This window comes from Neofelis nebulosa, chromosome 4 (assembly GCF_028018385.1).
Source record: "Neofelis nebulosa isolate mNeoNeb1 chromosome 4, mNeoNeb1.pri, whole genome shotgun sequence".
Classification (NCBI taxonomy): domain Eukaryota; kingdom Metazoa; phylum Chordata; class Mammalia; order Carnivora; family Felidae; genus Neofelis; species Neofelis nebulosa.
The window spans coordinates 145,946,325-145,968,927 of NC_080785.1; the positions used below are offsets into that span (position 1 = coordinate 145,946,325).

Genomic DNA, 22,603 nt, shown 5'->3' on the forward strand with positions numbered 1-22,603 from the left:
TTCGGAACTTCTCCAGAGTGAAATATCTACAAGAAAAACAAATCCTTCTCTTGCTGATGGTGACCAGCTCCTGCTGTGTGACCTGCTTTGTAGGTTTTCCCAGTGTGGGTGGGGAAGTCAACAGTGGAGGGAGGGGAGAGTGCATATGGGCTCTAGAAGAGGGGGAGTTAAGTCATATTGGAGCTAAGTCCTAAGACCTTGGCCCTACTTGCTGCTCTTTGCTGGGAGGAGAGCTGGATTCAAGTAGCCACAGATGGCCAGATACTTTGTCTTTCAGGTAGGACTATCATGCTCATGACACTTAGCACATTTGTATGTGCTATAAAAATATCTTTGGAATAGTTATGTAGCTTTCTAAAATGTATAGAAATACTGAATGGTATTTGCAAGCTTTAAAAAAGTGGAATCATCTCAGTGGTTACAGTAAAAGCCGTTATTATCAGAAATTCTGCATGCAATACTCATTGTTAGCTTCCATTGTGTGTGTGGCCATCTACTTGTGCAGTCACTTCAGGATCCCAGCTCACTTACCCATGCTTGTCGTGACCTTCCTGCAATGCTTCCATTAGGTTAGCCTTACAGGAATGCATCTCATCTTATTATTAAGTAAAGCACACTGAAAGCTAAATGAATGACACAGAGGGTTTGATAATGCATTCCAAAGTCCATTGTTTGAGGGGCGCCTGGGTGGCGCAGTCGGTTAGGCGTCCGACTTCAGCCAGGTCACGATCTCGCGGTCCGTGAGTTCGAGCCCCGCGTCGGGCTCTGGGCTGATGGCTCGGAGCCTGGAGCCTGTTTCCGATTCTGTGTCTCCCTCTCTCTCTGCCCCTCCCCCGTTCATGCTCTGTCTCTCTCTGTCCCAAAAATAAATAAAAAAAAAAAAAACAAAAAAACAAAAAAACGTCAAAGTCCATTGTTTGAGGCATTTCAAATAGCTGCTATTCCAATGTGGGAAGTAAGACACTAGATATGTATTCATGACATTACACAAGACATGATCACATTTATATTATGAGCTAAGACTGAAGCAGAGGAAACATGCTGGAATCTGTTGTAAGCATTTTACCTGTACTAACCTATTAGCTCTTCACAGTAACCCTATGAGTTAGCTACAATTATTTCCATTTTATATATGAAGAAGCTGAAGTACAGAGAGGTTAAGAAACTTATTCATAGTCACACAGCTAGAGAGTGGTGGACTTCTGATGAGAACCCAGGCAACCTAGCTCCAGAGTTTATGCTACTAGCTCCTGCCCTTCAGTGGCTCCTGGAAAATTCTTATATCCCAGAATTGTCTTCCATAGAGGTTACACCATTTTACACTCCCAGTTATACCTACATCTAGTTATTATTTAACCAAGAGAAATGAAACCATATGTCCACAAAAAATTGGTACAAGAATGTTCATTGCAACCTTATTCTCAACAGCAAAAAATTGGAAATAGCCCAAATATCCATTTAACAAGGGAATAGCTAATCAAACTGTAGTATGTTCATATAATGGAATACCACTTGATTTCAGCTATAAGATGGAACTTAGGCACAATATGAATAAGCCTCAAAAACCTTATGCTGAGTCAGAAGTCAGACACAAAAGGGCATGTACTGTATGATTCCATGTATATGAGTTCAAGAACACACAAAACAAATCCATGCAGATGAAATCTGGGATAGTGACTACTTCCTCTCAGGGGTCAGGGACATGAGGCTGGGTGATGGCAATGCTCTATATTTTGATTGGTCAAAAATCAGCGATTTTTATACTTAATATCTGTGCATTTTCTTATATGTATTTATACCTCACTTACACACACACACACACGCATACAGTAACACATGGGAACTCCCCCTTCTTCCCTGATCCATTCTGTTCCTCAGTGGTACAATGTTTACAGACTGGTGTGGGGTTTGCAGCAGTTTCCATTTCCATGGATATGTGTAAATAAACATTAAAATAGGCTTTTATATTTTAACATAAATAAGATCAGACTATATGTATTATTCTGCTGCCTGCTTTCTTTTTTGATTAACAATATGTCTTAAAGGTTTTTCTGTGTCCATACTTCAGTTTTGCCTTAATCTTCTTAGCTAGCTTGGAGTTCCAGAATATGAATGTGCTTGATTTCTTCAGCCAATTTCCTTCTGATGGATGATTTGGCAGTTTTTAAATTTTTACTTTGACAGTGTAATGTCAAATTTTGTAATGAAAATTTTGTGCATAAATATTCATGCGTATGTGCAGACATTTTTGTAGGCTACTTTCCTAAATTGGGTTTTCTTGGGAAAAAGGTATGGACACTTTGGTGGATACTGCCAAATTAGTTTATAATTTTATAACCAATTTTTGTAAGTTACACTCCTCCTGACATCATATGAGAGAGCTAGATTCTGGTATCCTCTCCAACAATGGATATTATCAATCTTTTAAGATGTTTGAGAGAAGGTAGGTAAAAACAAAACAACAACAAAAAAACCAGCATCTTGTTTCTGCTGAGATTAAAAAAAAAGAAGTTTTGATTTTTCTCCTTTATACACAATATACATATGAACTTAGAGTAGCATATGCACCTCTTGCTCCACACTGCCTCCCAGCTATGTGATTCTAGAGGCCATAAAGCCTGACACTTTCTCACCAATAAGTTAGGGAATACTTTCTAATTTTAATTTTAATTTTAATTTGATCCACTGTTCTAGTGAAAAAAATAGCAGGATTCTGTCCTCTATGATATTCATTCTTAATATAGTAGCCATTGTTGATCTTGATACCTATTGGAATTTTTTTTATTTAATCCAAATTCCTTAATGATGTGACATGACTTGCTTAATGACACTAGTCAATTTAAACGGACCCTACCACTGTACTCTCCAACCAACCTAACCCCTCCCCCATAACTGCTTTAAAACATTTTTATTTAATGTTTATTATTTTTTTTGAGAGAGAGAGACAGACACACCATGAGCAGGGGAGGGGCAGAGAGAGAAGGAGACACCGAATCCGAAGCAGGCACAAAATCTATCAGCACAGAGCCTGACGTGGAGCTCAAACCCACAAACCGTGAGATCACGACCTGACCTGAAGTTGGACGCTTAACTGACTGAGCCACCCAGGTGCCCCCATAACTGCTTTTTTAAAAATTTGCATCTTGGATATATTTTTAATGGTGTTTCCCTGAAGAAAAAAAGCTTATCCCTAGGAAACTTTATTTCCGAACATGGAGCAGGTCAGTCTCTGGCAGAGGCTTAGAATCTGATTTGCCTCGTGGGTGAGAATTTGGGAAGTGGGTATCAATGACACTTTCTTCTCAGACAATATTGCTAGAGGACTTTGCATTCTGCACCCCAGGAGTTCTAACTTCCTTAGTTTAGTACAATTGAGAGCTGTATGGAGGTTAGCCCTGTTTATCTATGCATGTGGGTTTACTTCTGCAGATGGTAGGAGATGCAGGACTGATAAGTCACCTACAGATTTTATTCTTGGAGATGCTGAAGTTATTACTAGCAAAAACCACACTGGTTGTTCCTTCAGCAAGTGTCTAGTGAGCTTCTGTGGGGGTATTTTGTCTTTATTGGGGGATCTCATATATTTAAATTTTATGAATTCTCTCCCTCTCCTCCTACCCCATAAATTGCTGTTTCAACCTGTTCTTTCAGGTAACCTTGGCTTCTCTGAGGGATACTTGAGAGAGTGACTGTCTAGTAGGTGAGGTTCTGCTCACTCTTAATCTCTTTCCCACCTCGACCAGAGCAATCCTTCTTTTCCTTTTTGGCTTTTAAGTAAGCTTTTATTAGAAGAAAGAGTTCGGCTGCTAGAAATATATTTGAAAACCATAGCACTTCTTCAAGGGAGTGTGTGTACTTTATACATATCTATTGATGCTCATGTCTATGAAGATAAGATGATAATTTTCATCACCTTGCTGTGCATGCATCCAAATAGCCAAATTCAGAGTAGTGCCATTCATAACCAAGTTTTTCTTTTCCAGTCATTCATGTCCCAAGTCAGACAGCATTTGAATTTCCAGACTTCAGTCTTCCACTTTTCTTAGCCACTTATTTGTATTTCAGGAAAGCTTTAGGGGTGCCTGAGTGGCTCAGTTTGTTAGGTGTCCAACTTTGACTCAGGTCATGATCTCATGGTTCATGAGTTCAAACCCCACATCAGGGTCTATGCGGATAGCTCAGAGCCTGAAGCCTACTTTGAATTCTGTGTGTCTCTTTTTCTCTGCCCTCCCTTACTCCTGCTCTGTCTCTCTCTCAAAAATAAATAAAAACTTAAAAATTTAGAAAAAAAAGGAAAGCTTTAAGGGATGCATGGATTTGGGGGTTTGTTTGTTTTTTATTTTTGGATTGAAAAAACAACTGAAATATTCCTGAAAGTAAGGTCTGTATATGTTCACACTGCCCTGAGAACTTTGTGGGAGTTCATTATGCAAATGATGTTCATGATAATAGTCTATTTTCTTTATCAGTGGTACTTGGGGTAAAAAACATTTAGCAGTTGGTTCTAGTTAAATGTGTGCTTTAAAGATATAAAAAGTATTTCTTTATAAAAATGTCCTCTACTTAAACAATCTCTCTAATAACACTGACCTATCACATCCTATTACTGGGCACTGACCTTATTTCCTGAACTGGAAAGTGTGCTTGCCCCAGATTGGGATGAGTTTTGAAATACTATATCCTTGTTCAATTAGGAAGCAAGAGGTTGTTCTCAACATCTTTATAGTAACCAAAAGATAATTTCCTAAAAGAAGATTAGCATATAGACTTGAGTTGGTAGTTTCAGATGTGTACCTTACCTATTTGTATAGGATACAAATAAGGAAATATCAGAGAAAAATTATCTAATCCCAATGTTGACCAAGTAGATGGCTGTTCTCTCTCACCTTAATCCTTTTAATAAGTGTCACTAGGAATACTAAAATCACTGCTTCAGCTGGTACTGTAAATATTCTTAAAGACCAGTGTTCAGAATATTTTCATTAGTAGGAATTCCTGATAGAAGATCATTCAGCTTAATAAACACTTCTCTTGAATTTCATTTTCTTGGAGTGGAAGGGAGTAGTCGAGTATATAATTTTATGAGGACTAGAAATAAAAGTTTCTTATTGAGAGTGTCTTCCATTTGATTAGTAATTGTTTCAACTTGACATGTTTGCTGTGTATCATCTATTCCCATCTTGTGCACATTTCCATCAGAGCAGTGATTCTCTCTTGCTTGCTCTGGGAACCAGGCTCATTGACAGCAGCTGATTTAGCAATACTGGGGAGGAGAAATTGGGGTCAGGAAGGATCCCAAAAGATTCTGCTCTGCAACCCTCCTCTTTTGGAATCAGTGCTCCTGAGCCCTCTGTACTGCCCTCCTGCCTCCTCACGTGTGAGATTAGATTTATACCAGCTGCCATGGACATGGTTGCCTAAATCTGTGGAATGTTTTGCTAAACGCTGCTGGTGAAATAGTCCACATTAAGCCTATAACTCCTCCCCCCACTTTTTTTTAACCCATCCTTTGTCTGTAGTCTTTTACTCACTTGCTTACTTTATGGTTTTGCACTTTGACATCCTGTAGATTCATTAAGAACTCTTAATCCGAACACCAGGGCTTTACTTAACACGATGATTACCCAAATTGTTATTCTGTTTGAGCTAAGTGATGACAATGTATTTGATTGGAACCTTGTAATTGTTATTTTAAAATCAAAGTAATGGATTATGATCTCAGAATAGGAACATGATCCAGAAGAATAATAATAATTAGAAGAGCAACCACTTAGAAGAAAATAAATTCTCCGTCATAGACCAGGGGCCCTTTGTTCCCTGAGTCCTGCCTACCTCTGCAGTCCTAGGTTCTACCCCTCTTCCAGACCCTTGCCCTGGGCTAGCCTCACTGCAGCCTTCCAGTCCTTAGAAGTAGTTGGTCCTTTCTTGCCTTGGGAATTGCACTGGCTGTTCCCTGCATTTGGGGAGCATCTCTACTGGTGACTTCTTGGCTGGCTCCTTGGAGTCTTACCCAATATTTTGCCACCTTAGGGAGGTTTCCTGGCCACAGTACCTAAAGTCATCCCCCCACTCAATGCCTGTCCACACATGCAATGCACGTCATCATCTGTCACAGCATGTGATTTATCACCCCTCTCCACCCCCCTGCTTAGGAAACCTAAGTTGTGTCTCCTTGGTACTGGTCTGCCTCTCCCACTAGACTTAAAGCTCCATGAGTTGGGGGAAGACTATACATACCTCATTCACTACAGCAGCCCCAGTGCCATCCTGGCACTTGGCATTAAGTGGGTGATCAATAAGTACTTGTGGTTAAATGAATTTCGGAATAATCTGAAGTTCCACCTTTTCCCGGATCCATGTCAATATATTCTATCCTTAGTACTCATGTTGTGATAACATATGATCTTCCAGTGGTTGAATTTAACCACACTCTGCTGACTTTTCTCAGGCACATGAAGGATCAGAATAAAAAGGTGGCCAACCTCAAGCACAACCAACAGTTGGAAAAGAAGAAGAATGCCCAGTTACTGGAAGAAGTCCGCAGGCGAGAAGATAGCATGGCTGATAACTCACAGCACTTGCAGGTGAGCTCAGGCTCCTCCTCTTTATACCTAAATAATTGGAGATTGACTTCCTCTGACATGCATCCTTTGCTGTGGAAAAATATGCACAGAAATGGGGGCCTTGCCTTAGCTCTGAGTCCAGCACTAACCGTGTACTCCCAGAGAACCCAATATGTCTTTACAATTATGGAGTATCATTTTCAGAATGGTGCCCAAGAAGAGCTGATTATGCTATAAAATCTAATACTGGACAGAGTCTCTTGGTTCCTATACCTCACCTTAAAAAGTAAGGGCCGCATTTATATTTTTAAGCTTAAAACATAGAAGCGTCCTCCTTTTAGAATTATATTTAAGTGGCTTTGGCGTTTGTAGAAGGGTAATGTATGCGTGTTATCACAGAAGGTATTTGAAAACGGATGCTTTCAGATAGTTTATAAAACTGGTTTTGTTTTGTTCAAAACTCTGAGGCTCTGAGGCAGATCATTATTCTGTCTTCTCTGTGGAATATAGTTATCTCTGAATGGACAGCCCTATCTGAGAAACCAACTGGCTGACTGAAAACACCAATTTTTCCTCATTAACCATCCCTATTTTTGGCAAAGGAGCTCTCCCCATGTGCTCAATAAAACATTCAGGCTAAAACAGGGCATTTGCTTTGAAGTTCCTTTATTTATTCCAATGTGCTTTAAACAGAGTAGTTTAAGTTCAACTTGGCCAGAGTTCATGTTACATTTTGCTTATTAATTAGTGTCTTTCTGTAGTTATATATCAGGTTTCCTCCTTGGAGATAGAAGAAGTTAGATAGTTTCAATATGTACTCACAGTTCATCTTTTTAATTGACCAAAAGAGAAATAAGTAATTATTCTAGGGTAGGAAATACAAGGAAATGTCTTGCACAGAGCATGGCACGTGGAGATTACTTAGTCAATATTAGTTTCTTTTTCCTCTGTATCCTAGAGCTGCCTTTATGGTTTCAGTCAAGCCCCTTTGTTTGGATACCTGATTTGGTTTGCACAGTAGTAACATCAGGTCCTTTGTTCAGGCGTGGGACCACCTTCACATGGACCATTAGCTTATTTGAATCCACAACTTCCTCCATGTTCTTGTCCCAGGATTTTGGACCTTGGTTTCCGCCCCCAGTCATATGAGATATTAAATTGGAGCCTATAGACTGAGATAATGAGAACTAAAATTTGTAGAACATTTTATTGCCAGGCATACAGTCTCAGTTTTTCTTCACCACAGTGTTAGTGATTTTACATATGGTAAAATTGGAATCTCAGAAAAGTTATCAAGCGACATGCTAGTAAAAGAGTGGAGGTATACCTGACTCCGGGTCTCCCTGCTTTCAAGAAACTAATGTAGAGGAACCATAACAGTAGTAGCTATCATTTATAGAATTTTTCAGTATACTAGGTACTGTGCTGTGTACTTTATAGCACCTATTTAATTCTTATATGAGCTGGGTTAGTTGGGATTCTTAGTTGCAAGTGACAGGAACACAACTCAGTCTTAACTAAGCAAAAAAGGGCATCAGTTAACTGAATAGGACAGTTAACTGAAGGGTGGACTTCAGGCCTGACTTCATTCAGATATTCCAACAGTGGCATTAGGAATCCATCTCTACTCTACTCATAGTTGCTCTTTGTTGCTTTGATTCTTAGGAAAGCTGTCCACAGTGATGCCAACCATGGCCATCAGCAGCCAGCCTCCATTGTGAGCGCAGTCACCTTGGGGGAGGAGAAAAGTTATTTCTTAGTGGTTCTAGCAAAAGTTCAAAGAATGAAAGAATGCATATATTGACAAGGCCAGGATGTGACCACCTGGAGCTTAGAGGATAGGGGTTAGCCACACCCAAGTCATATGGGCTGAGAGTGGGAATAGGTGACTTCCCACAAAAAAGAAAGGAGTGTGTTGGTAGAAGTTATGCTGGACAGTAAAACTATAGAGTGCACTACAACCATCTACATGGTGGTTTAACTGTTATCCCATTTGATGTTTGAGAAGAAGGATGCTGAGAGGTTACGTAACTTGCCCAAGATTACTTGGCTAGTAAGTGGCAGAACCAGGACTCAAACTTAATCTGACCATCTTTAGATGGTGAGAGTTCTGGAGAAGAGTTGTAAGAGGATGACAAGAAAACTGTTGAGTGGTGGAGAGTCTTCATGGAGCGGTTGGGATTAGAGCTGGATGAGTCTGACATGGGAGGGATGCAGCAGTAGGGACAGCACTCCAGGCATGAGAACCATCAGCAAAGGTATAGAGTCTGAGTAGAGCAAGGTACAGTCAGGGCACAGAACATAGCAGACGAATTGAGTGTCGTTTTCAGTGATGTAAATATTACTATCTTTCTTTAACTGATTTTGGAGCTTGAATACCCAGGATTTATTCCAAGCTTCAGAATTTACTAGCTGAATGTGCTTGGGCAGATGACTTACTCTCCCTTGGCTTCAGTCTCCTCATCTGTAAAATGGGACTAATCACAATTACATCTACTCCAGAGTTGCTCTGAAGATTAGAGTCAATGCATATAGAGAATTTAGAATTGTACTTGGCACAATCTATGCTCATAGTAAGTGTTAATGATTAACTGTTATTATGAGAACGAAGAAAAGGTAAAAGGAACGTTTTGTGAAATTGTCTATGCTGTATGTGGGTATTTATACAGTTCTACTCGGTTACGTGTTGAGCATCAAAGTTGCTGTCATTTCTATTTATAGTCATTTCTTTTCTAAGGACACATCTAGTTATGGAAATTAATGTCTTGTTTTGACTCATGAACTTTTGCATAGCAATATTTTTATAAGGGGCCTTGATGACTACCTCATAGACCTATTCATAAAAGATAGCATGGTCTGGAATTACTTAGTTGCATTCCTGACCACCCCAAATAAAGGATAGCATTTGAAATGCAATAAAAAGTAATCACAATTAATTTTGATGAAAATGTCTCTGGTTAAGGTTAATAGAGAGTGAAACTCCCACTTTCTTGGATTGTTAAGCAGATATACTCAGATGCAATAATTACTGCCTTTTGAGGACAGAACTTTCCTTTCTTGGGACATTTGATTTTTTAATGTTACTGTTGTTTTAAGTATTTCCTGTTTATGAGTTAGCTTCTTAATCCTTTTAATAAGTGTCTGTCAACTAGGATCTTGTTTGGTTGGTTACATGGGTGGTGGATTGGTTGGTAGTTATGGGATTGACACCTACTAAATTTGATTTTTTCGTAATGGTTGGACATGCTGACTTCTTGAATCAGCCAACCAAATAGGTATCATATCCAGAGAAATATCAGGTAGAGTGTTTTCTGCAACAATAATAGCTGTTGGATCAGATTCCAAAGGAGAGATTGAAGAGATTCAGCCTGTTATTAAAATTGGAGACAAAGTTGAATATATTCAAACTAGGACATAATAGCAACAGGCAAAAACTGGGCCGTTTTAGTCCAATCTAGATATACAGTCATGCTAAGAAACATTTCACAAACCCAACCTTCTTTAGTTCTTAGGTTTATAGTTTTATGGCAGGAGTTGCAAACTCAGATGCCTTTAGGGTCTAGGTTATTAGCATAAATAAGAAACAGGTTCACATGTAAGAAAAAATTATTATGTCTCATTCTTTCAGCCTTTTAATTTTTCTTTTTGGTGGAGATGTATCAGTTAGCAACTGCCATAATAATGCTGTGTAGCAAATCATCCCAAAACTCCATGACTTTAAAGCATCAATAGTTATTCTCACAGATTTTTCAGGCTAAGTGGCTCAGCTTCTCCAGAGTAGACTTGGGTGGGCATGCCTTTTTCTCACTGCAGGTCTGTGGGTGGCTGGAGCAGTTCCATTCCACATGTTTTTATTCTGAGACTCAGGCTGAAGGGGTGTCAGTGACTTAGGAAAAACTCTTCTGATGATAGTAGCAGAGGCACAGAGAGTAAGCAAAAACATACAAGGTTTCATAAAGCCTAGACTTAAACTGACATTTTTTCACCCCACCCCACTGGCCAAAACAAGGCACATGGCTGAGCAAATAAGCAAGGATTGGGGAAGTACTCTCCCCATGAAGAGAACATTTTACAGGAGCAGGTACAAGGAAGGGTAAGGGCTTGAGGCCAATTGTTCAATCTGTCAAAAGAGATAGGATTTGTAGAAATATTTCCCTACATAAGAAAAAACAATGACATAGACATAATGAAAATTACATCCTAGTATATGGATGTGATAGAGAGTGGTAGGGACTGTGAAGAACTCAAGAGCCCATGGCTCATCAAAAGGAATTGAGACCACCAAACTTTGGCTGAATGCTGCCACAAAGGTAGGTCTAGGGTTGAGAGACCCTATGATTGCCATAAAATAGAAATTTTTATGTGGAATCTATGGGTTTAGTTCACTTATAAAAAGCACTGTGGGTTCTCTGAAGCACATGTGCAATGGAATTGACCACTGGTTGTCTCTGTTGCACAGCCCTGCATTCTGATCCCACTGGCTTCTCATGATACAAGTGAAGAGACCAGCACCCTAGCTAGCCCAGCTTGATCCATTAAGGACAGAAGACAGTTTAGTGCATTTGTCCTGAGTCCTTTTCCTTTTTTGTCTGAAAATACCTTGAATACCTTGAATTATTGCCCCTTGGAGAAAATACCCACAATCTATAGGAATAGAGAGTGTTCTTGATTTAACTTCTTAAATCATGTTTTGGAGAATTTGGCAAGGAGAGCAGGAAGGGAGAGATAAAGAGCCATGAAGCTGAACTGTCCAGTTTTCAAATACCGACCCTTATTACTATTAGCTTAGGAGTAAGGCTGGGAACCTCTCTGACTCTCACATTTTTTCATCCATAAGTGGGAATTACAGTCTCTACCTCCCTGGGTGGGTTAAATAAGATACACTTTATGAAAGGGCCTTGCACAGTACCTGATCTATGTAGGGTTCAGTTACTAGAGCTTTCTCCCAGAGAAACTGATAATGAGCTTTTAACCATAGAAGACAGTGACCATTGGGAGTATCGTCCAACAGATCCTTTGCAACTATTTTATACTGATGAGTAATACAGATATAGAGCATACAACAATAAACGAAAGTTTCCAATAAAACATTAAACAACATATTGGGCAATAAGGAGGAAAATTAAAACATTTTTCAAGTTTATGTTGAATTGTATGTTAAAGGTGAATATAAGATCATGATTTTTTTTTTACAATTCTGTAGAACTGTTCTCCAGGACACAGATTGTAGAGGATGATATTTATGTCTGGCCTTGGGGCCTTGGGCTTCTGTGTGTCCCCTTAGAGATTGCATGGAGATTTTTCAACAAGGTGTCTTTCCGGAGATTCACACTAAATCGTCATTACCAGAATGGGATGCATTCCCACCCCATACCCCCAGCCTCTAGCTATTTCTTGCTGAGTAAATATGCCAATTTGAAATCCCATTGGACATCTTTGTAGATTTTGGCTGCAATTTTCCCTGTGCAGTTATCGAGTTAATGAACTAACATTCTAAGAAATGCACAAGCCAATATTTTATGCTCTTTTTCTGTTGTATGTCTGCAGAATTCTCTTCAATTTATTGCCTGAAAACTAAAGTCTGTTCTTGTGTGCTTCCGTTTCCAAATTATAGGTTCCCAGGGAACTGTAAAGTTTCTTCTCTGCCAGTGGTTAAACCCAAGTGTGATGAGTTTAAAAAGCAAATGAATGTTCCCATTTATTCTTGTCCTTTTAGTAGAGTTCTAATAAATAAAAAAAAGCTAGAAAGACAATTTTATTTTTCAATTTGTGTGAGCCTCTACATCCATGTCTTTTTTCCAAGGGGACTTCCTTTACTTTGCTTCTCCAATTAGAGTTAGAGGAAGTGTAACAGCTAACAGAGGAAGTGTAACAAACAACATAAACCTCAAAAAATGCATAGCTTTCAACAAAACATATAGTTCATTATGAAGTTCCCAAGCATTAGTAAGTTGTTTCTTTGCAGAGGGACACATATGTTTTAAGCAGCAATTTTTTAAGCCTCATATCTGTATGTTCATCTCTCCAAGTCACTGAGTTAAGTTCATTTCTCTTTCAATTCCCTAAGCTTAAAATTGTTACTCTAACTGTGATCTATGTTCCTGTGTTATGGTACACTTCTAAGTACTACCATTAGAAGAAACCTGACCAGTGGAGTTAAGAGATCCATCATTGTCAAAACACGTTTATTCAGTTCCTGGTTTTTCATGGCTGTTCAGTAGGCACAGTGTAGAGTGATTTAGGGAGGCTCCATTTCAGCCATCTTGTTCAACATATGGAAAGATGCGAAAAGTTCTCCAAACACAGGTTTAAAAGAAAAATCCACATTTGTTCAAAATTACATTAGAATTTAATATGATTTATTTTAACACTCAATGCAAGGTGTTTTGTTTGCAAAAGGTGTTTGCAAAAGGTGTTTCAGACAACAAGAAATACTCAAGTATATTTTTGAGTCTGCGGAGGGCACAGAATGTTAGAGGGTAGGACTGAGGTTTATTACAGAAGTGCTTTCTTTCCTTGGGGATTTATTTTGACATTTGTTTTTCTTTCACACTATAATCCCCCATGAGCTAAAAATGACTTTTGTTACAACAGATCCCTATAGGCAGTCTCAGAAAATCTTATTTGAAAATTAGTTTCTGGTAGCCTTGAGTTGAGTCGTTACTCTTTGTAGTAACTCATAGACTGTCAGAGGTGATGAGGCATCCTGTGCAATGTATTTGAGAACTAACCATTTGTTAGAAATGTTCCAAGAAGCCCGGTGAAATCATGTAAATAAAACTTGTATATGGAGTTTTTCTTCTTTCCCCCCAATAAAGTATTGTTTGTTTTTCCAAATGTGCAGTAACTTGCATGTTTCTTCTGAGAAACATATTTTGCTTTTTCCTGAGGATTTGTGACCTAATCTTCCACTTCATACAGCCCCTCTGTACAAACACAATATATTTCTATGGAAAAGAGAGGTGTACCCTTAATCAACCTAGAGGTAGCCTAATCTACCTACTGAGTTACCCCCTGGAGACAGAGTGGGGTTCATTATTCTTTTCTGAAGGGTTTTCAGGTTTCACTCCATTAGTGGCTCTTAGACAGTCTTCAGCAAAGTGAATGTTTGTCAAAGGCTGAAGATCCTACAGAATGAAATGCAACATATTTGTCAAATTAAATCATTATTATTATGGAAATAGAGTCCTGAATGCCCTGGGATGACAAAGCTTGAGGAAATGGGAGATGGAGAAAGGAAACTTAATGGAATAATATAGTAATCTCTTACTCATTTTGAAGGAGGCTCCTAAGAAGGATCAGACTATTTTTCAGATATTATTCCATTTTCTCTTTTTGGTCCCTGAAATATAAATTGTTAAGGGAAAGGCAGCATGCATCCTCCCCTGTGCTCCCCAGTGAGAATTAGAAGCTTTCATAGATGTACTTCAGGTCTAAGGAGAGAGGGGGGCTTGCTTTGTAGAATCTGCCTTTCTTCTATTTACCTTTAACTCTGACCTCTGGGCCTACTTTGAGGTGAGGCTTGGACCATAAACTGGAGACACCATTTTTATATGTTTATTAAAATCACTGCAGATAATCAGTTTAGTCAACAGCAATAACAACAAATCCCAGCCAGAGCTCTGGGTGCTTCTCAAAGTGCTTCTATGGGAGTAATCTTCATGCTGGATCTTCCCATTGACCTTGGGATTGGCTGGGGGCAAGTTTGTATGTTTTTGTTTTATAGATGGGGAAACTGAGCCTCAGGCAGTTGTTCACTGACTCATCTGCAATTGTAGGTATCCTTAAAGTCAAAGCTTTGAGGAAGTACTGATGCTTAAGACTTTTTCCTGTGAGGGGCGCCTGAATGGCTCAGTTGGTTGAGTGTCTGACTTTGGTTCAGGTCATGATCTCACGGTTTGTGAGTTTGAGCCCCCACATTGGGCTCTGTGCAAACAGCTCAGAGCCTGGAGCCTGCTTCAGATTCTGTGTCTCCCTCTCTCTCAGCCCCTCCCCTGCTCATGCTCTCTCTCTCTCAAAAATAAACATGAGGGGCGCCTGGGTGGCGCAGTCGGTTAAGCGTCCGACTTCAGCCAGGTCACGATCTCGCGGTCCGTGAGTTCGAGCCCCGCGTCAGGCTCTGGGCCGATGGCTCGGAGCCTGGAGCCTGTTTCCGATTCTGTGTCTCCCTCTCTCTCTGCCCCTCCCCCGTTCATGCTCTGTCTCTCTCTGTCCCAAAAATAAATAAAAAATGTTGAAAAAAAAAATTAAAAAAAAAAAATAAACATGAGCAAAATTTAAAAAAAGGTTTTTCCTGTGAAGGTCAGACTAAACCTCAGCTCTTGGAAACTGAAGAAATTGATTCCCCAGGCAAAAGTTTCTGAACCAAAAGTGCATTAAAAGTCACTGAGAAAAGAAACCTTTAGGGTGTGTACTTGGGAGCATCTGTAGCAGGTGCAGTATAATTTTCAAAGTAGAGAGAATGAAGGAATTACTGAAGAACCCACACTTTGAAGGCAAGGGGATTGAAAGAAGAAAATAATGCTGACAGCACACCTTATTTTCTCAGAGGTAGAATTCACATGATAACTCACACACACTAGGGACCCAGAAATCCCTAAAGGACAGTCATGTTCAACATGCATCAAAAAAAAAACAAAACCCAGTACAATTAAACCAACTCTTCCTGGTCAGGGTAATTATGGCAGCTTTACCCTGAGATATGACTACCAGAGGTTAGTCAGGGGAGCACCTGCAAATCACAGTGCATGTCACCCCAACATCAATAACCTCTTTTTAATAGATGCTGGTATTTCAGCATGTTGCTATGCGAGGCAGAGACCTGGGCATGGTTAATTTTTTAAAATGTTAACTTTGACTTATGGCTTTGTCCAGAATATTGCTAAACTGTATATTCCAACACTCCAGATTAAGGAAATGATAATCAATGACATGACAATGATTTAGATGGAAATCTTGCAAAAGGAAAATACAACTATAAAATCTGTTCCTAGTCACTTAATAGTCTCTCCTGTAATACACATTTGGGAAGTTGGTAATTTGAATTTATGACACTTTTAATTTATTCTCTGGTATTACACTTTCCCTCTACATCTTACTTATTTATGTTGCCTGGAAAGCCCCTGCAATGTTTAGAAATTATAAGTTTTTCTTACTAGCAAGGACCTTACACTTTATTTAATACAAGCCCCTTGCTTTGCTGCTGAGGGATGTCAGGCCCAGCAAAGGCACATGACCTGCCCAAGATTCCAGAAGGAGTTATTGGCAGAGGGGAGACCAAATCTCAGGTCTTGTGCATCCATGTCTGGTGGCATTTGTGTAGCCCACTGAAGCTATATGTCTGCCTTCAGTAGGATTTGAATCATTACTGTATGCCCCAAACTTGGGCTTGTGCTCTCTTCAGCACTGGATATTAGATTGGCCATTTAAGATGACATAAAATGATTCCTCACAGTACACTAAGCTTTGTGCAAAGTTTGTTTTTTTTAATGTTTGTTAATTTTTTAGAGAGAGAGAGACAGACAGAGTGTGACTGAGGGAGGGGAAGAGAGAGAGGGAGACACAGAATCTGAAGCAGGCTCCAGGCTCTGAGCTATCAGCATACAGAGCCCAACATGAGGCTCAAACCCACGAACCATGAGATCATGACCTGAGCTGAAGTCAGATGCTTAACCGACTAAGCCACCCAGGCACCCCTGCTTTATGCAAAGTTTATAAACAGAGTATTCTATCATCTTCTGTGACTCTTTTTTATGTCTTTAAAATTGGAATACCTAAAGAAGTGCCAAGTCCTTGGTGAAGAAAATTGTGAGAACAGACTATATAACTTAGGACTTTTTAGATGGTAAATAAAGATCTGTTTAAGTTATTTATACCTTTGCCACTTTCCTCAACCATAAAGGGATGTCACCTGTAAAGGGACTCAGGAAGTCTCTTGTCATAGAAAAGAAGCGTGGATTGCTTAAACATTTCAACAATAAGAATATTAGCCACTACTTTTTTATTGAGCAATGAATTATCCTAATGATAATGTCTTTGGTTTAGTTCCCTGCAAAACTGAGAGTGAGATTAACATTCAGGAGGTTTGTTGGGACAGGGGGATCTCAGGAAGAGAGAGAAGCAGGACTGGGCACTGGAGAAGTTGAACTGGAATGTAGTTGCAAGGGATGCTCAGTATTTCCCATCAGCACCCCATGGAGGTGGGGTGGCCATTTTGAGGGAGTTGACCCCAATTCAGATGAGAGGGCTGGGCCTTTGTTACCCCTCATCAATAAGTAAGTGGGTCCCAGCAACCTCAGGGAAGAGCATAACCTTGGAAGGCACATCCCTCGCTACTAAGGAAGGAATGCCTTAGTCCTGAAGAGGAATCCGGGCAGGACACCACTTCATCGACAGTGAGTATGTGATGTGTATGTGGTATTCTCCTCTTTGACGCCCATGGAAGACACACACAGTTGGTCTCAGGACTCTTGCCTACCCAGCTTCACACTTCTTTTCAATACAAAAGACCAAACCTAGTTAAAAACTAATCCTAGTTGGCCAAGTTGCTCTGTATACCTGTTGACTTGTTTGACCTTCTCAAGAAGCTTCCCAGGTAGCTACCATCTTTGGAACCATTGTACAGTTGAGAAGATTGGGACTTGGTGACGTTAAAAAGAGAAGGAACTGGCATTCTTTCCCAGGTCTCATTCATGAGTGGGTGCACCCCTCTCTCCTGTGCAGACTGTTTCTTTATATGCTTACTGGTCCCAGTAACTGTGGCACCAGTGAAGATGATGGTCAAGCTACTCCAAAAATGGAAGAATTAGAGAGCATAAACTTGGGTAAGGAGGCATCATGTGAATTTTGTGGAATAGTGGATACGTTTTTTCTTTTCTTTTCTTTATTTTAAATAATGAGAGAGACTGGGATGCTTCTTCAGGGCATGCAACGCTCTGCCCTGAGTTCTGCAAGCAGCCCCACTGATGCTTTTTGAGGACTTTTGTGTGCCAGGTACTGTGCTACTTGTTGCAGTTTAACAGTTGGTAAGACAAGATTCTTTACCTTTGAATATCTCAAGATCTTTTTCCTGACTAAAGATGTCCTTCCCTGGGCATCTGATTTGCAGCAGCTTCTGTAAGTGAACCAGATCATGTGTTCCTTGGCTGCTTCTTGCTCTGGAATGAAAAACTGTTGGAAGGAGGTAGCCATGAGGGTATGTCTGCAGCTGGACAAGTCAGAACAGAAGCTTCTAGAAGGCTATCTGAACCACAGGTCTGCTCTGGGCTACAAGGAGTTGAGTGGGTAAGGAAAGAGAGTACCAAGGCAGTTGGGGATGTGGGTTCTAGTCTAGGCTCAGTCACTAATTAACCATGTAATCTTGGGCAAGTGATTTTTTTTTCCTCTCTGAGCCTGTTTTCTCATCTACAAAATGAGAGGCTTGTATTGGAGTAAGTCCCCTTTCAACTCCAAAATCCTGGCATCCTGAGACTAACTTAAGGGTGCATTCATGTGATAATTAAAGGTGCCATCCAAGAGGGCAGCTCATGGACAACTGGGGATGCTGCTGCCCACGTAGGACATCCATGTCAGTAGCAAGGATGTCTTCCAGTTGGGAATCCATTGGTCTCCTTCAGTACCAGCTGTGGTGCAAATATATTATTTGGCTTTAAATATCATTTATTCTAAACTCTTTCTCTTCTTTATCTGAAGTGCCACATCTGCCATTTTGAGAAAACTTTGTTGTGTGCACTAAAACATAGTGTTTTCTTTCTTCAGAGTAGTTGGTTACAATAACACATCCACCAATTGCTACTTTTTTAGTATAAGATAAAGATTAGAACTGTGACAGTCTGGACACAAGATACACAATGCAGGAACTCCTCAGAATTGAGCCACCTGGGTTTCAGACTTCTTTCTTAAGAGCAGGATCTATGTGGCTTTTAAATGTAATTGTTGGTGAAGTAGACTATTATTTTAATAAGCCACTATATCATAGCGGCTATTTTCTCCCTCAAGTATGTGGGTCATAATGAACTGTGGGAAAATGGAAAGAGACTAATTTGACAAAAACCGGGTTGATCTGATCTAGGTTCACATTTCCCAAAGCATGTTTATCAAAGTGAAATTCTATGAGATATCATTAGAAGAAAGGATTCCATTTGTCAAATGTTTTTGGAAAACAATACATACTCTATCCTGTGCTTGGAGAACCACTATGCATATTAGCATAGCCAAGACTCTGGATGTTCTGTAATCAAGAGACCTGTTTAATGTTCTTTAATCCAAAATTTCTCCAAATCATTTAATGAAAAGAATTTTTCTTTTCCTGGAACATCTGTTTACATTGCAAAGAGTTAGTATTTTATGGAACTTGGGTAAATGCTGTTCTAGACAATTCACAGTGCTGATAACTGAGATATACAATTAGCTCTTTGATTATAGTTTGAGATTGAAAAAACTCTGCAGTGACACTGTATTAAGCATAAAATTATCTTTGATGAATAAGAATTCACCTGGGCATCTTGCAGTGTCTTTGTGCCTGCCACTTGATTAAAAAGCAGTTTTGTTAGAATGATTGGCCAAGAGAATTCTACCTCTGATATACTTTTTAAAAATTGCACCTCATTTAAAAAGCTGATGTTTACGACAAGCACAGTGATATTCCCTATCACTTCTTGACTTTGGGATCTCCACTGACTTCTGATCATAAACTCACATAATGCTATGCCCCAAATCCAAATTAGATGAAGAATGTTTTGGAGGAATAAGTGGAAATTATTCCAACCTTAAAATATACAATTGAATTATTTTAGGTATTTGTTGTCAATTCTCCTTTGGACATAGTTTTGCCCTCTTCCCACTAAAGCCGTTCTTTGGTATGTGGACTGTAGCGCTTTAGGTTCCTGCTATGCTGCCAAAATCAATTGTACGGGTTGAAAATGAAGCACAGAGCGTCCCTGTGTTGTTACTAGCAGGCTTGTTTTTATTTTGGTTGTACTTATTTGGCTGTGAAAGGAACTTTATGAGAAATTAGAAAACTGCAAATTTGAACACGTTAACAGTTAAACAGTATAACCTTGAATGTATGTATGTCTCCTGGATGCCTGAGTCTGATCATAAATGAGCTTATAATTTCTGAATGAACTACACCTCTCTTAACCTGGCTTAATAAAGGCCTTACCCTTTTAGTCATCTTTCAGGTTATTTTGTCCTTTACTCTAAATGGGGGTTTAAGGCCATCCTAGACTATGTCTTGGTCAACTGGATAAAGTTTCACTTCACAGGAATTGCCACGTGTGCACTGGAGTCCAATGTTTGAGACAGGGTGGTAGTTAGCAGTGCATCTTTGGGGATTAGGTAGTCTGGGAGGTACATTACAGCCAAAGGAGGACCCTCTTTTCAGCTGTAATAGGTTTTGTAACATTTTAAATTCTTCAGACTTGTTTTTTCCCCACATAAAAATAAGGTCATACATATCTCTATATTTTAAAGTTTATGAAATCAAAGTTGCATTTATATATTCTTTCATTCCACAGTCACTTGTGTCAGGCTCTGTACTAACCTCCTTGGTTTCTGAGACCAGGTTCTTCTCTGTCATTCTGTCTAATGGACAGACAAAACCATAAAGACATAAACATAACATAAGACATACCACGAGATGGGGAAATAATAGCCCAAAGAGATTTTTAAAAATAGGTTGGAGTAGATAGCAGTACAAGTTCAGAAGATGAACACTGTATGCAAAAGCAGCCTGAGTTTTTGCACCCAAGCCACCTCCTGTAGCTTTGTTGGGCTTCCCTGCAAATGTTTTCAGGCTGAGGAACGGACCCTTTCCCTGGTTCTGATGAACACTACCTTCTGTTATTTATGAGTCCGGAAATATCATTGTATACACCCAAATATAAGCCACCCTGATTATATAGCCATCTACTATTTCTAAATTTCATAAAAAATGTTCACGTTTGACTATATAAATTTATAGGGGGTATAGATAAAATAGTCAAGATGTCTACTTATGATGCTTATTTTGTTTATTTGGTTACGTCTTAAATCACTGATTACTTTTTGTCACTGTTACATTTAATGGCAGAATCTCACCCGAACTATCCACAAACATTCTTTACCCGAGAGCCAGTGACCCTCTGGAGGGGCTTTTCCATCACCTGGTGCAGACTTCCCAGTCTAGTTGCCTTTGCCTCTGAGCTCTTTGACCCTAGTACTTTGGAAACACATATATGAACAACTCAGTGGAGTCTTACAGAAAGCCACAGACACCCATTCACATAACATTAGCAGGGTTTGTTTGATAATTTTTGGATACATGTAAATATTTTTTTCTCTTTATCATGTAGAGCTATAATTGCTTTTTCTATCGTGTGCTTTTACCACACTGGTTGAGAGAATGGATTCCTGGGTTGATTGGTTGATTCCTGATGTTGCCACTTGCTACCTGTGTGATGTGAGAAAAGTTTCTGGATCTTAGGTGATGGTAGTACCCACCTCCTAGTGCTGTGGTCACTTAGGAAACAGCACTCAGCAAAGACTACACGTTGGCCAGTGCCACGAGGATGCTGATGAGGCTGTTGATGTCATGTTGTTGTTCCATGTTTACACTTGTTAGAGAGCCCCAGAGACCTCACCATAGCCTGCAGCACCCTGTGCAATTGGCCCAGGTTTTCTTTGAGACTCCTTTCCTCCCATTGTCCCCTTCACTGAGTGCACCAGCACACCAGTCTCCAAGCCTGCCTGCCCTTGGATCTTGGAACTTGCTTTGCCTTGACTAGAATGCTCTTTCTTCAGATGCATGTGTAACTTATTCCTTTACTTCATGCAGGTCTCTGCTCACATGTAATCTCCTCAGAGAGCCTTCTCTGAATGTTCTTTCTAATTAATTGTTCTTGTAATTCTTTATGTCCCAACCTGACTTTATCTTTCCTCATCATGCATAGCTTAGCCTAAATATAATATAGTTATTTGTGTACTTGTCTCCTAGCTGTCTTTCCATGAGCACATGGGACTTTGTCCATCTCCCTTCCCAGAATGTCAGATTCTCTAATGTATCTAGAACAGGATTGGCCCTTGGTAGGCATCTAATAAATATTTCTGACTAACTGAATGAGTGAATTATGATAAGTGAGCAGAAAGGAAAATGAGCTCCCATAGCATTTCTGTGGATTGGGAGCTGCTGACTTCACAGAGAGAGAAGGACCGGGGAGCTCTGTCCTGGAGGAAAGAGGATTGCCTCCCCCTGGCCAGCAGTGCATGGTGGGGAGCTTGGAGAGAACAGGGGAAGTGTGTTTCAACTGAGATTCTATGGAGGCCTCCTTGGAAGTGAGGACTTATGTCTTACTGCTGCTGTTTCATTGCTAGCAAGTAATAAGATAATGATAACTTATTATTGATAACTGTGGGATAAGTAAATCGCTGAATAATCAGACAATAGAAGATGTACCTGCTAGACCTTGTCATGAGGTTTGTTTGAACAGGGTTTTCCTTTAAGAGACATTCTCGTTCACACTTAAAGATGTGCATCTTTAGAGAGCTGCCCTGGTTATTTTTCCTTCCTCACTTCAGCTACAGGGGGCACCGTCCCCATTGGAAGCTGCTTGGAGTGACCTTCCTTGAGAGCAGGGCCAGCAGCATAGTGAGGGAACCTCATTCCACCCTGGCCTCTGAGCAACGGCCTTGTGTGGCAGGCACTCTCTATGCACACGTTTAGGAAACACAGTCTGCAGACTGCAAACATCTGGAGAAAGGTGGCAAAATAAGCAACAGGCCCCTTTGAGCAGGTTTTTCCTCCTATCTTAGTTCTGCAGCAAAGCCATTCTGTTATGAATGTTCAGGTCTTTGATCTGATTAACTGTTGTAAGAGTGGAGAATTTTTCATTAAGAATGAGTTTGTTTATTGTTTAACTGGCATATGGGTGGAGTCCTAGAGTCATTTATAACTGTGCCGTGGGTACCTGCAGTGTGCCAGGCACCATGTAGGGGGCACTGAGTCACTGTGAGTGTGATGGCTACATCATTGCCGCCATCTTCAGTAGTCTCGTTTTGACACT

General features: G+C 40.0%; 1 protein-coding gene across 12 annotated transcripts in view; it reads left to right on the forward strand.

Moving 5' to 3' along the window:
* Positions 1 to 22,603, forward strand: part of ERC2 (ELKS/RAB6-interacting/CAST family member 2) — a 936,036-nt gene that overhangs the window by 500,211 nt on the left and 413,222 nt on the right. For all 12 annotated transcript variants that reach the window (XR_009260858.1, XR_009260859.1, XR_009260861.1 and 9 more), the window contains one exon: positions 6,449 to 6,584. Coding sequence is in view for 8 of the 12 variants with exons in the window: in XM_058726510.1 (XP_058582493.1) it covers positions 6,449 to 6,584 (136 nt within the window). In the remaining 4 variants the exon portion in view is untranslated. The remainder of the gene's footprint in view (positions 1 to 6,448; positions 6,585 to 22,603) is intronic.